We start from the raw sequence: 13,317 nt of genomic DNA, 5'->3' as shown, positions 1-13,317 counted from the left end.
GTGTTCTCACATCCACCCACCCCGTGTTGTGTTTCTCCGTGTGTAGGGGAGGGTAAACGGGTGGTGCTCTTCCTCACCCTCACCCTGCTCATCCAGGGCCCCTTCACCAACACGCTGGCCAACGTGGAGCGCGCGGCGGGCAGCGTGGTGTGCGGAGCGGAGTTGACCAGGAACCAAACACAGCAGCTGCTGCAGCGCGCGGCCTCTCCACTGCTGCGTGAGTTCCACGCGCTGCAGCCCCACGCGCTACAGTCTCGCGCGCGCCTTCTACGTGCACCTGAACTGTAACAGCCACGTGTCTCCGTAAATGACCGTGTGTGTGGTGTGTGTGTGGTGTGATGTAGCGGTGCTGGATAAGATAAAGGACGTGGGCCGGCGCGCGCACTCACTGGCCGGCAGGGTCCAGAACTTCATCCAAGCCCTCGCGCACACCGTGCGCCACACAGGTGAGTGTCCGTTAACGGCACCTACAGACACACACACCGGGACTGTGGTGGCACTAACACGCTGTTCTCTCTCTGCCTTCAGCTCGCTCTCTGAGAAACGTGCTGCACTTCCTGGCCAGCATCGGCGACATCTGTAACGACAAACTGGGCACGCCGTATAAAAAGTGCAACGCGGTGTTCGACGAGGGCCGCGCGAGCTGCATGGCGCTGCTGTCCGTCTTCTCCTTCCTGTGCCGCATCGCCGACGGGTTCCGGCCTCTCTGTGGACTCACACGCGGTCAGACTCGCTGCCACTTTGTAATTCATGTAGTTTTGAGTCATGTGATTGGCATCTTCACTGGAAGACTGTGGCGGGGCTGTGTGACTCAGAATGACGTTTCCCCTGTGTTACTTGAGACTGTAGTGTAGTTTATGTGTAAAAATAGCAGCAGTGAGCTCTGCTTCTGTGAGTAATGATTAAGTGTCAGTATCAAGTGTTTATCCCCTTCAGGCATCTGCATTGTGCAGTGAAAGCTGCTTATGATGTGCTGGGAGTGCTGAGCCTGCACTGTGCTTTTCTCTCGCCCCACGTGTGCCCGCGTGTGCCTGCGTGTGCCCGCGTGTGCCTGCGTGTACCTGCGTGTACCTGCGCAAGCGTGCGTCACTCACTTCAGGGTTGCAACTACATACTTTCTGAGGTGTATGCAAACATACTATCGGCGCCCCCCCCCACCCCCACCAACTCGGCAAATAATTTTCTGGCATCGATTTGGCGCCCCCTCTAGTGCAGCGCCCCCTCTAGTGCAGCGCCCCCTCTAGTGCAGCGCCCCCTCTAGTGCAGCGCCCCCTCTAGTGCAGCGCCCCTATGCGTCGCATACGCTGCATACCCCCTTTTTACGCCACTGACTCGCTTCCTCACCAGGGTCCTTCTCACGTGCCCGCCACAGAGTCCAAACGTTACCTCACACTGCACACGCAACATAAGACAAGCAAAGCACAGGAGGTTGGAACAGAAGACTGTGCTGCAGGACGCTGTGTTGGGCCGTCCCGCAGGACAGAGCTACAGTGGGTCGTCCCGCAGGACGGAGCTACAGTGGGCCGTCCCGCAGGACAGAGCTACAGTGGGCCGTCCCGCAGGACAGAGCTACAGTGGGCCGTCCCGCAGGACAGAGCTACAGTGGGTCGTCTCGCAGGACAGAGCTACAGTGGACCGTCCCGCAGGATGCTACAGTCCACATTGCCACATGCTCTATGAAGTTTTATGACTTTGAAATTCACAAAACCCAATATCAATATCCTTAGCCAAACGTTTAAGTGTTTGAACACATTTAAAAGCTACAAATGTAAAAGGTGTTTTGGATGCTGTGAGTAGCGTGTGTTTTATTTATGTTTTGTTTATATCAGTAACTATTTCCTATCTCATATTTCTCCCCATCTCAACAGTTGGCGAGTTCTTCTGTATCATTCCTTCATATATTGGTAACCATCTAAAGGCTGAGTTGGCCCTGCGTAAGTGCCGTCGCCTCCTCTGAGGTGTTTCTGTCCCAGTCTCGTCCTTTCATGTGTCAGCCGCACCGCTACATTAACTGCTGGGTTCCTTTTGATCCACTTTTTTGACTTGGCTAATTTAATTCCAGCCACCATTGCAGCATTCGAGCGCATGAGAAAGGAGTTTGAGTTCAACATGTCCGCCTCTGTGCACTTCAACATGAGTCTGGACAGCAGTCAGTCCGTGCGGGACACGACACAGAAGATCCTGGAGGAGGTGACGGAGGCCCGGAGACACTTCCACCAGCTCACCGCTCTGCTGACCTACGTGGGCCTGTTTGTACTGCTCCTCATGTACCTGCAGTGAGTCCAGCCCACAGTCTCAGTTACAGCACAGTGGTAGTGAGTGCACTGTAATACAGTGGTAGTAAGTGCACTGTAATACAGTGGTAGTGAGTGCACTGTAATACAGTGGTAGTGAGTGCACTGTAATACAGTGGTAGTAAGTGCACTGTAATACAGTGGTAGTAAGTGTACTGTAATACAGTGGTAGTGAGTGCACTGTAATACAGTGGCAGTAAGTGCACTGTAATACAGTGGTAGTGAGTGCACTGTAATACAGTGGTAGTGAGTGCACTGTAATACAGTGGTAGTAAGTGCACTGTAATACAGTGGTAGTAAGTGCACTGTAACACAGTGGTAGTGAGTGCACTGTAATACAGTGGTAGTAAGTGCACTGTAATACAGTGATAGTGAGTGCACTGTAATACAGTGATAGTGAGGGTGTGTGTTTGGCACTTGTGAACAGGGCCGTCCTGTACAAACACCGTTACCTCCACGTGGATGATTTTGAGAACTTCTACATTACGGAGCAGTTTGTGGAGTTGGACCGCAAGTTCTCCAGACAGGGAAGACCGGCAGTATTACCGCTCAATGACAAAGAAGCCCGAACATATATCATTCCCTGTGAGGAAACTGTATCCCCAAGATCCGCTGTTTGTGTGTGTGTGTGTGTGTGTGTGTGTGTGTGTGTGTGTGTGTGTGTGTGTGTGTGTGTGTGGGTGGGTGTGTGTTTGCATGTGTATTCGATAGTAGAAGAGAAAATTAATCTGATAACAAGATGGAATCAAAACAGTGGATATCTGGATCTAGACAGCCATGTTGTCTGTGCCCCCCCCCCCCCCCCCCCCCCCCCAGGCTCCGTGCGTCTGACTGCTCGAGAGAGGCGGGCCATGGCGGCCGGCCTGGTGTCGTTGCTCAGACACGTGGCCATGGGTGGTGTGGTGATGGCCCTCGACCTCATGGTGTTCTGGGTGTTTGACATACTGCATCACCAAGCACAGGGAGAGATAGTAGCCAGAGGTGAGACGTGTGGTGAGACGTGTGATAGTAGCCAGAGGTGAGACGTGTGGTGAGACGTGTGGTGAGACGTGTGATAGTAACCAGAGGTGAGACGTGTGGTGAGACGTGTGATAGTAGCCAGAGGTGAGACGTGTGGGAGCTTTAATGCTTTCTTGGGGAATCATTAGTACAATTTCCATTTAGATGCATGTCAAGTTCCGTTTCGTTTATGATATTACTATAACACTGGCGTACTCAAGTCTCCAGACAGGAATATTTCTGTTAAAAAATGCTTCAGTATTAGCTCGGCATTTGGCTTATTCAGTAAAAATAAGAATCGATACTCCCCATTGCCCTGAAACAGCGCATCCAGAAACACTCTGTCATCACTTCTGTTGATCAAGGACACACACAATGTCATTTTCATCAAAAAAGAGCTTCTACCAAACTGTCTGTCAATGCACAATCGAAATTCTTCATTTCACGTTTTGTATTGCAAAATATTTATTGTCATTTTCTGGGCATGTATAAATGTGTGCGTGTAACTTTGAGGCGTTTGCTGTGTATTTCTGCAGCTCCTGTAGTCATTGACGTTGAGGTGAATGGATCAGGCTATGCAGCAGACATTTATAAGGACATTGTGGCCTCGTTTGACATCCTGCAAAGGGGGAACATCACAGTGCTGAGCAGGAAGTGTCTGATGAAGCCTCTGGAACCAGAATACACAGCCTACCTAATCATTGGTGATGATGCTTACAATTAAACAGCACTCTGGTGACATCTAGTGGACAATATTGGCACAATGAAATATTTGTTATCTGTGTCACAATTCTGTGAGATCTGTCAGGTATACAGTGTAGGTGTAAATACATCAGTAAATCAGCCACCAATGAAAACAACAGACCCTGTCATTGTTTTACAATAGTAGTTTGCATTTGGTTTATAATTGTTGACATATGATTCATTAAACACACAGAGCAGTATAGAGAGATTTCTGCAGGATCTGAAGCCTTTTGAGTCATTTTATAAATAGGGTTGGCCAATTATATGATGAAAAATCCTTGGTTTTGTTAACTACCATAAACCTTTAATCTGTAACTCAGTTGTGCTGTCAACTGTCAAATTATATGGTGAGATTACACATGTAGTTCTAGTTTTATGGTAGATCTTGTTAACAATTTGCTGGTGAACTGGTACCATGCAGCCGGACTCTGGTAAGTCTTTGCCCTGCTTTATGGGCTGTGGCTGACCTTTGACCTTGTGCCTGCAGGACTGCTTAATGGGCTGTAGCTGACCTTTGACCTTGTGCCTGCAGGACTGCTTTATGGCCTCTCCTGTTTCCTGGTTCTTGCTGGACATTACGCCCGACGGCTGCAGAGGTTTGTGTGCAGCCGTTACCATCCTCAACGGGAACAAGTAAGACCACACACGCCCACATGAGGTCCAGGGTTGGTCTCCACACCCCTCACACACGGGAAGGTTTCTTTACATGGTTCTGGGCTTTACAGTTTGTAACCCAACTTCACATCTACAATGTTCAGAGGTGCAGTACACGGCCAGTGAGGTGACAGTTGGGGTCACGGTGTCTACGTGCGTCACCGGGGCGTCTCGGTCCTGCCACTGCAGTGTGTTGGGAGACTCCCTCCCACTTAATTCAATTGTTGTCCATCATTCCTGCCACTGGGAAAGTGAAAGTGTGTACTGCGTCCTCACAGACAGGAAGGGAGACACGTGGAATTGGAACTATTCAAAGAATGTTACACATTTACACGTGCCTGTGTAGACACCATGCAGTGCGTAAGAAACCAGACATCTATAGATCACACACTAAACGAAACTAGTGAACTAATGAATGCGGCAAACTAATGAACATGGCGATTTCAGTTTGTGTCATGTTCATTCTGGGCCCCAGGAAGAGGGAGGGGCTCCATGGATGAAACAAACTGTGATTTCTATATAATTCAGCCAATAAATATGTAAACATCTTCAGATGAATGTAGATATTCTTAGAGTAATTGTTTCATTTAGTATCCAATGTACCAGAGGATTAAACCAAAATGGTAGAGTGTTCACTTACGTTTGTGCTGTTTCTCAAATTGTCTGTTTTATTTTTCATAATTTAAAAAGAGGCTTATGAGATTTTCTGTACATAACTGAAACTGCATCGTATTTCTCTTCCTGTGTGTGTGTGTGTGTGTGTGTGTGTGTGTGTGTGTGTGTGTGGGTACGTGTGTGTGTGTGTGTGTGGGTACGTGTGGGTGGGTGTGTGTGTGTGTGTGTGTGTGTGTGTGTGTTGCAGGAGAGAGTCCTGTGGCTCCGTGGACGTATCCTCTCTCATCGTCGCTGTGTGGGCAGAGCTGTGCTCAGAGCGCTGGCCCGGGCAAGGGAGGACGAAGGTCACACTGGTAGCACACTGTACACACTGGCACTGCGGTGAGTCACACTAGCAGCACACTGCACACACGGGCACTGCGGTGAGTCACACTGGCAGCACACTGCACACACTGGCACTGCGGTGAGTCACACTGGCAGCACACTGCACACACTGGCACTGCAGTGAGTCACACTGGCAGCACACTGCACACACTGGCACTGCAGTGAGTCATGCAGGCAGCACACTGCACACACTGGCACTTCGGCGAGTCACGCAGGCAGCACACTGCACACACTGGCACTTCGGCGAGTCACGCTGGCAGCACACTGCACACACTGGCACTGCAGTGAGTCACGCTGGCAGCACACTGCACACACTGGCACTTCGGCGAGTCACGCTGGCAGCACACTGCACACACTGGCACCACAGTGAGTCATGCAGGCAGCACACTGCACACACTGGCACTGCGGTGAGTCACGCTGGCAGCACACTGCACACACTGGCACTGCAGTGAGTCACGCTGGCAGCACACTGCACACACTGGCACTGCGGTGAGTCACGCTGGCAGCACACTGCACACACTGGCACTGCAGTGAGTCACACACATGTTAGTTTGCCCATGGTTTGGTGGATGGTCTGCTCTAGGCATGGTTTAATGACATGTGGTTAATGAAGTCAGACAGAGCAATAATAACATTAACATTAACAGTAAATAACATATCTGACAGTAAGATCCTCCATTAAATAGCACCACACTCTAAAGTTTACTGGTAATGGATTACTTATGACGCCTGTCAAACACATTACAGAGGAGGAAACATGCGAGAGACCCACTAGAACTAACTGTGTGTGTGTGTGTGTGTGTGTGTGTGTGTGTGTGTGTGTGTGTGTGTGTGTGTGTGTGTCTGTGTGTGCAGTCTTCCTGGTGGGGCCACCATAGCCAGACTCCTGGGGGTGTGTGAAAAGTGTTGCTTGGCCTGTGGCCAGGTGATTAAAAGCAAAGACAGTCCAGATGTGTTTATCTGCCCGACGCCACACTGCACAGGTTACACACTCCTGTCTGTTCCATATCTACATCTGCATGAATGTTTCATATCTCCAGATATCTCCATATGTTCCGCTGCTGCTGAAAACACAAGTTGTACCAAGATGTGAACTGTATACTTGGTGCATACAGTTCCAGTGTAAATGTCAGTATGTTTCTGCAGGGTGTTTCTGCATGAAGTGCTTCAGAGTGATGGGGAGCGTCTGTGCTGGTTGTGCGGGGCCTCCAGGCCAGAACTCGGAGCAGGAGATGTGAGTCACGTTATGGAGATACCTGCAGCCTCATGTAGCTGTGCTGCAATGCCAGGAAGAGAATACATCAACACAGAATACATCAACAACACACACACACACACACATAGGTGCTGGTCATACAATTTGAATATCATGAAAAGTAGATTCAGTAATTCCATTCATAACACGCACACTACAGCAGTGCAGCGTGGAGCCCATCAGTCTGTGGTGCTGCTCAGGTGTTCTGAGAGTCCATCAGTCTGTGGTGCTGCTCAGGTGTTCTGAGAGTCCATCAGTCTGTGGTGCTGCTCAGGTGTTCTGAGAGTCCATCAGTCTGTGGTGCTGCTCAGGTGTTCTGAGAGTCCATCAGTCTGTGGTACTGCTCAGGTGTTCTGAGAGTCCATCAGTCTGTGGTGCTGCTCAGGTGTTCTGAGAGTCCATCAGTCTGTGGTACTGCTCAGGTGTTCTGAGAGTCCATCAGTCTGTGGTGCTGCTCAGGTGTTATGAGAGTCCATCAGTCTGTGGTGCTGCTCAGGTGTTCTGAGAGTCCATCAGTCTGTGGTGCTGCTCAGGTGTTCTGAGAGTCCAGGTTGTTCTGATCGTGGCCTTCAGTTCTTCTGCATCGTAGGGTCTGGTGTGTTGCATCTTCCTCTTCACAATACCCCATAGATGTGGTGAAGGTCAGGTGAGTTTGGTGGCCAATTAAGAACAGGGACACCATGGTCCTTAAACCAGGTACTGGAAGCTTTGGCACTGTGTGCAGGTGCCACGTCCTGTTGGAAAATGAAATCTGCATCTCCATAAGTTGGTCACAGTGGACCAACACCAGCAGATGACATGGAACCCCAAACCCCAAACACTGGACCTCAAGCCACGTGGGTTCTGTGCCTCTCCTCTCTTCCTCCAGACTCTGGGATCTGGGCAAAATGTGCTTTCATCAACATAACTTTAGAATATAACTCAGCAGCAGTCCAGTCCTGTTTGTCTTTAGCCCAGGAGAGACGCTTCTGACGCATCTCTTGACCACGAGTGGCTTGACTCAAGGAATGTGACAGCTGAAACCTTCATACGGATGTCTTCATACATCTGTGTGTGATGACAGCTGAAACCCACATCTTCATACGTCTGTGTGTGGTGACAGCTGAAACCCATGTCTTCATACGTCTGTGTGTGGTGTCTTCATACGTCTGTGTGTGATGACAGCTGAAACCCGTGTCTTCATACGTCTGTGTGTGGTGACAGCTGAAACCCACGTCTTCATACGTCTGTGTGTGCTGGTTCTTGATGCACTGACCCCAGCTGCAGTCCAGTCTTTGTGAATCTCCCCCACATTTTTGAATGGGTTTTGTTTCACAGTCCTCTCCAGGTGCAGTTATCACTATTGCTTGTACCCTTTTTCTACCACATCTTTTCCTTCCTTCTCCTCTCTGTTAATGTGCTTGGACACACAGCTCTGTGAACAGCCTCTTTATCAATGACCTTTTATATCTTTCCCTGCTTGTGTAAGGTGTCAGTCATCTTTTAGACAACTGTCAAGTCAGCAGTCATCCCCATGATTGTGTTCCAGAACTAGACTGAGACCATTTAAAGGCCTTTGTGGGTGTTTTGAGTTCATTATGTGTTGAGCGTGTAGCACCAGGTGTCTTCAATACTGAACCATTTCACAATATTTAAATTCTGTAAGATACTGAATTTGGGGTTTTCATTAGTTGTCAGTTATAATAATCAAATTAAATGAAATAAACACTTTTTCTTCATTACATTCTAATATATATATTGGTATGTGTATACACACACACACACACACACATAAACACATATGCTTCAGTGACTCCAGCGATGAGGAGCTGGTGAATCTTCAGGAGACACCTATGACATCACCACACTTCAGTCAGAGATCAGACGGGAGGAAGGTGATGAGGAAGAGGAGGAGGAGGTGTGTGTCTGTAGGGAGGCCAGTCAGAGTCGGCAGGAGCAGGTCTGTGGAAACGGAGGAGTCCAGCGGTTCAGACCTCAGGTACCAGAGTTGAGCACTCAGTGTTCTAGCTGGCTAGTCATAGGATCTGCTGTAAGATTTCTACATTTATATTTAAACATTCATATTTCTTTATTGTTTTAAAGTCACACACACACACACACACACACACACACACACACATATATATATATATATATATATATATATATATATATATATATATATATATATATATATATATATATATATATATATATATATATACAGTATATGCATAATATATATTTTTATTTTGTGTGTCTGTGTTCCAGTGACAGAAGCAACCAAGACCCATGAGTTGAAATGTACAAAACATAGTTGTTTGAGAGAGATGACCCAATTAATTTATGTAAATTAAAGTTACATAAAAATTCATAAAACCCTCATAAATAACAACACGAACACATTAGATTTAGCACTAAACAAAAATGTATACTAAAGTAAAATGTATAGGAAAATAGCACAACAAATATGGAGCTTTCGTTATCCACCTTCCTCAGAAACGTTATCAGTCAACATGTAAATGCCACTGTGGTCAGATCCTCTATCAGAATGTTGTCGGTCCGGTTTGCGGTGGTTCCGTCTCCGCTTCGCTTAATATGTCGTGCCAGGTTCATGCAGGTGAGAGTCGCTTCGTGGGGACTAGAGTAATACAGGTGAAGGAACATGTGGAGATATCAGCTCTCTGGTGTTTGATGTGGTGGACGTGGCGTAGCTACACAGACTGATCGCAACACCTCGTTGGTACAGCACATGTTTTTAAATCAACCCACATTAGCCTACAACACGACCGTGTGGGTTAGTCCCGTCCGTGCGGTTCTGGTACCGCATGGGTGGCACTGACGTGGAAGTGGGAGGAACCTCCGGGTCTCGGGGTGGTGGGTGGAGATCTTACACCATCACTCCACTACACCTAGTCTCCTCCAGATCCGGAGTCCAAACGGACGACATGGCATCGCAGGTGAGCGTGAGTCTTTTATACTGTGTCGGTTTATTTGTAGATCTAACTATTTAAAATTGTTACGAAAAAAGTAAATGTAATGCAATAACTTTGACGTTTGAATTAATCGGTTCTGTTGGTTCAGCTTAGTTGGTTCAACCGGGAGTGCGCCAGTTTACTAAAAAAAACTATTGCGAATTAATTTGTAAGTTTCGTTTAAGCTACACAGACGGTGACGTAGTTATTTCATATCTAAGCCAATTATTTGATAGTAATTCAGCTAAACTATGAACAGTCCTCTGCATTGTCACTACCTTAGATTCTTATTCACTATAATATATTAACTTGGAGAGCATACAATTCAGAATCACAAATTCTGGAATATCAGATCACAAAACTTGTTTAATTGTCCAAATTACTGTCATCACTTAAGGGCATATTTTCATGGATTTGTCCACACCATAGTCAAAATAGTTTGCTTTTCTGCTGGCCAACGCCCAAAAAGCAAATAGTAGTGCTTTGTGTGTTGCAAGCAGCGTGCACAGTGATCCCATAAGCACTTCCTGTGCCTGCTTGTCTGTTCTTACCTGGCGTAGTCAGAGGGGTCTTACTCTATAGGACACACTTCATAGGACCAGTCGTGGGGAGCCCAGTTCAACACCATAGGGACACAAAGCATTGAGTAGTTAAGATTCTCGTCGGCACCAAGTTCTCGTCGGCAATCAAATTCTTACCTTGTGTGAGCAGCTGTAGCGGTTGTTTGCCTTTTGAGGAGTAAAGGGTCAACCGGTCAGTAAACTGGTGTCAGTAGTTCAGGTTCAGGCTTGTTCTGAATCACATTTTTGGCATCTTTTTTGTTACTCTTCAAGTGTAAAGAATTTGTTCTTAGACACCAGAGCCACTGTTACACCCTTTGGAATTACGCAATCTAGAAATCCCTGCATCTGAGATTCAAATCATCACAGTGCTTGTAAACGCATAATCTCACTCAATTGTCTGGCATTTGGAACCCGTGACTCTCGTCTGGATGTTTTCAGTGTAGTCTAAATGTAATCGGAGTCCCAGCTACATCCTAAAACTGATCATGCTTATAAGGTTTCTAAAGCAAATCCATGATTGTTTTGTTTCATTGTGGCGTGCGCAGAGATGTGTGTTTTTTATATGTGGTACACTTTAGAAAAATCGCAGGTTGTTGTAAATCTTTTTACCAACTCAGATAATAAAGTTAAAATAAAGACATTAATTAGGATGAAGTGAAGTGGTATTGATCATAGCTTCACTAGATGTAACTCCTTTCTGTAGTACACAGAGCTAGAGTTAGCCATCAACACCCTGGTGACACAATTTCACAAGGCTTCTCCTAACGAGGGTCCCACACTGACTGTGGAGGAGTTCCAGACCATGATCTCCAAAGAGCTGCCCACTGCGGCGAAGGTAACCCACCTCCTAACAGAAGACCTCACACGCTTCTGACCTTCACGTTTATTTGATGTGTGATGGTGGAGACACAGTGGACGGCGTCAGTACGACTGCACAAGTCTGCAGTCACAGTGAATCTACTGTGAACATGCATATCCTACACTGACTACTTCACATGTTTCAAAGGGAAGGGATTAGAAAATATGTCATAAGCTTTGCAGTGTTTTCACTCAGTATTTCCTAATAAATATTTACGGGAAAACAATACAAATTACAGCAGTTAAAATGGGCGTGCTTTAGTATCTGGTGTTGATGGTGTGAATGTGAGCCGTTTTATGAGTTTATGATGGCTAAAGTTTTATGCACTTGTTTTACAGGCTGCCGGGGATCAGGAGGGATTAAAGCAGCTCCTGAAGGAGATGGAGGTGCACGAGGACCAGGGCGTCACCTTCAAGAACTTTTGGAAGCTTGTGAATACACTGGCCACCACCCAGTTTGGGCAGCTTCAGAAAAACAAAACCGTCAGATGTAATTGCCTGTTACTGTGAGACCCAATAGCAAATAGCACGACTCTAGGACTGTCTATTCAAATGAGCCCCTCCCAGTACGTGTACTGGGCGGAAACCCCGTAGGCGCTCCATACAGACCTTTGTGCCTGATCATCCCCTTCTTATCACATTTTTTAGACACCCCACTTATAACTCTGAAGTGTTAAGCAGTGACAGTGTAGTCATAAGGGCACGTGGGCTCGACTCTGTTTGGACTGGCTGACGTTCTCTGGTGCTGCAGGTTTTAGCTTTGGCATGTTTCCATCAGCCTGCCGTATGTGATATTTTTGTATAATAATATTGGCATTTGCGATATAGACTGAGGCATTACGATGTATAATGTGGCTTGTGTTTCATGACAATTATTTTGGTTAAGTGTCTCCTTAGCAGTGAGATGTAAAAAAAAAACATTCTTGTGCAATGAGAAAAGTAATTATTCCAAGTTACACTCAGATTTCTCGGTGTAAATGATGATGTGACATAATAAACATATAATTGTGTTTTGGAATCCAGTAATGTGACTTCTTCATGGTGAAAACCCTCAGGTAGGTTCAGCATTGGCTCGGCTGGAACGTTTGTTTAAACCACTGTAAACAAATGCTTCCTCAGTTCTAGTACAATAACCTGGACAAGTCAACAGACTGAGCAGGACTGTGAAATGCCTCTGACTGCTTTCAAGGGCACTAGAGTGTCACCTGCCCCATTCAAGTCACTGCAACAAATGACTAACATGATTAACAACTGCCAGTTGTTGTGTTGCAATTCTGTGTGCTGAGAACTAAAGTGCCAAAAGCACTAAAGTCAAAAAGCAAGTTTATGTAACAATGTTTATGTTCAGTTTATGCTAGACATGTTAGAATAGAATAGAATTGGTTAGAAACAGCCTTTATTGTCCCACAGAAGGAAATTTAGGTGAACCCGCAGCCTCAGATGAGTAAAAAACAGATTATAAAAACGTGACAATATTAACAATAATACTACTAATAATAATATATACTGTACAGAACTATACCAGTTTTGGGTTCACCTGAAAATGTTCATGGTGTGTCAGTGTATTGAACCCTAAAACAGGACAGGCTATTTACAATATACTCTACATTATCATATATTATGGGACTGTTAGTCGTGTTGTTACCCTTCTACATCAGGCTAGCTGAATGCTACGTCCTACACGTCTAAGACGTTGTTAGTGGTATCCTCCTTTTCTGCTCTGTTGTGTCATATTTACCCCCTTCAACCATTAGACCTACTCAGGGTTCTGCGTCATAGCACATGTCAGCCAGCAGGGGGCAGCAGAGCGCTTCTCTGGCCTCTGAAGCTGTCTGACCTTGGAATGCATGCATATGAATTCTTTTGTTTTCAGATCAGTTCAGATCAGCAGATGTGATGATTTAAAAGAAGCAATGCTGTCTTTTCACTTAGAGCAGAGCAAATTTAGAGCGAGGACGCTTTCATATTCTTCTGATTCGAACACAAGATTATGGTGC

At 46.4% G+C, this 13,317-nt stretch overlaps 1 protein-coding gene and 1 long non-coding RNA gene across 2 annotated transcripts; both read left to right on the top strand.

Annotated features, from left to right (window-relative positions):
* The first annotated feature begins 6,164 nt into the window (after positions 1-6,164).
* Positions 6,165-6,848, top strand: LOC143487701 (uncharacterized). The gene is made up of 3 exons (XR_013124336.1): positions 6,165-6,179; positions 6,546-6,673; positions 6,837-6,848. It is a non-coding gene; the product is annotated as an uncharacterized LOC143487701 (long non-coding RNA).
* A 2,684-nt stretch (positions 6,849-9,532) lies between these two features.
* On the top strand, positions 9,533-12,338 carry LOC143487699 (protein S100-A13-like). The gene is made up of 3 exons (XM_076986778.1): positions 9,533-9,884; positions 11,166-11,297; positions 11,660-12,338. The coding sequence occupies exons 1-3, from the start codon at positions 9,753-9,755 to the stop codon at positions 11,828-11,830; spliced, it is 435 nt and encodes a 144-aa protein (XP_076842893.1). The 5' UTR covers positions 9,533-9,752; the 3' UTR covers positions 11,831-12,338.
* Positions 12,339-13,317: the final 979 nt, after the last annotated feature.

The sequence above is a fragment of the Brachyhypopomus gauderio genome, unplaced genomic scaffold (genome assembly GCF_052324685.1).
Source record: "Brachyhypopomus gauderio isolate BG-103 unplaced genomic scaffold, BGAUD_0.2 sc49, whole genome shotgun sequence".
NCBI lineage: Eukaryota > Metazoa > Chordata > Actinopteri > Gymnotiformes > Hypopomidae > Brachyhypopomus > Brachyhypopomus gauderio.
This window is presented reverse-complemented; position numbering and strand designations above follow the sequence as displayed.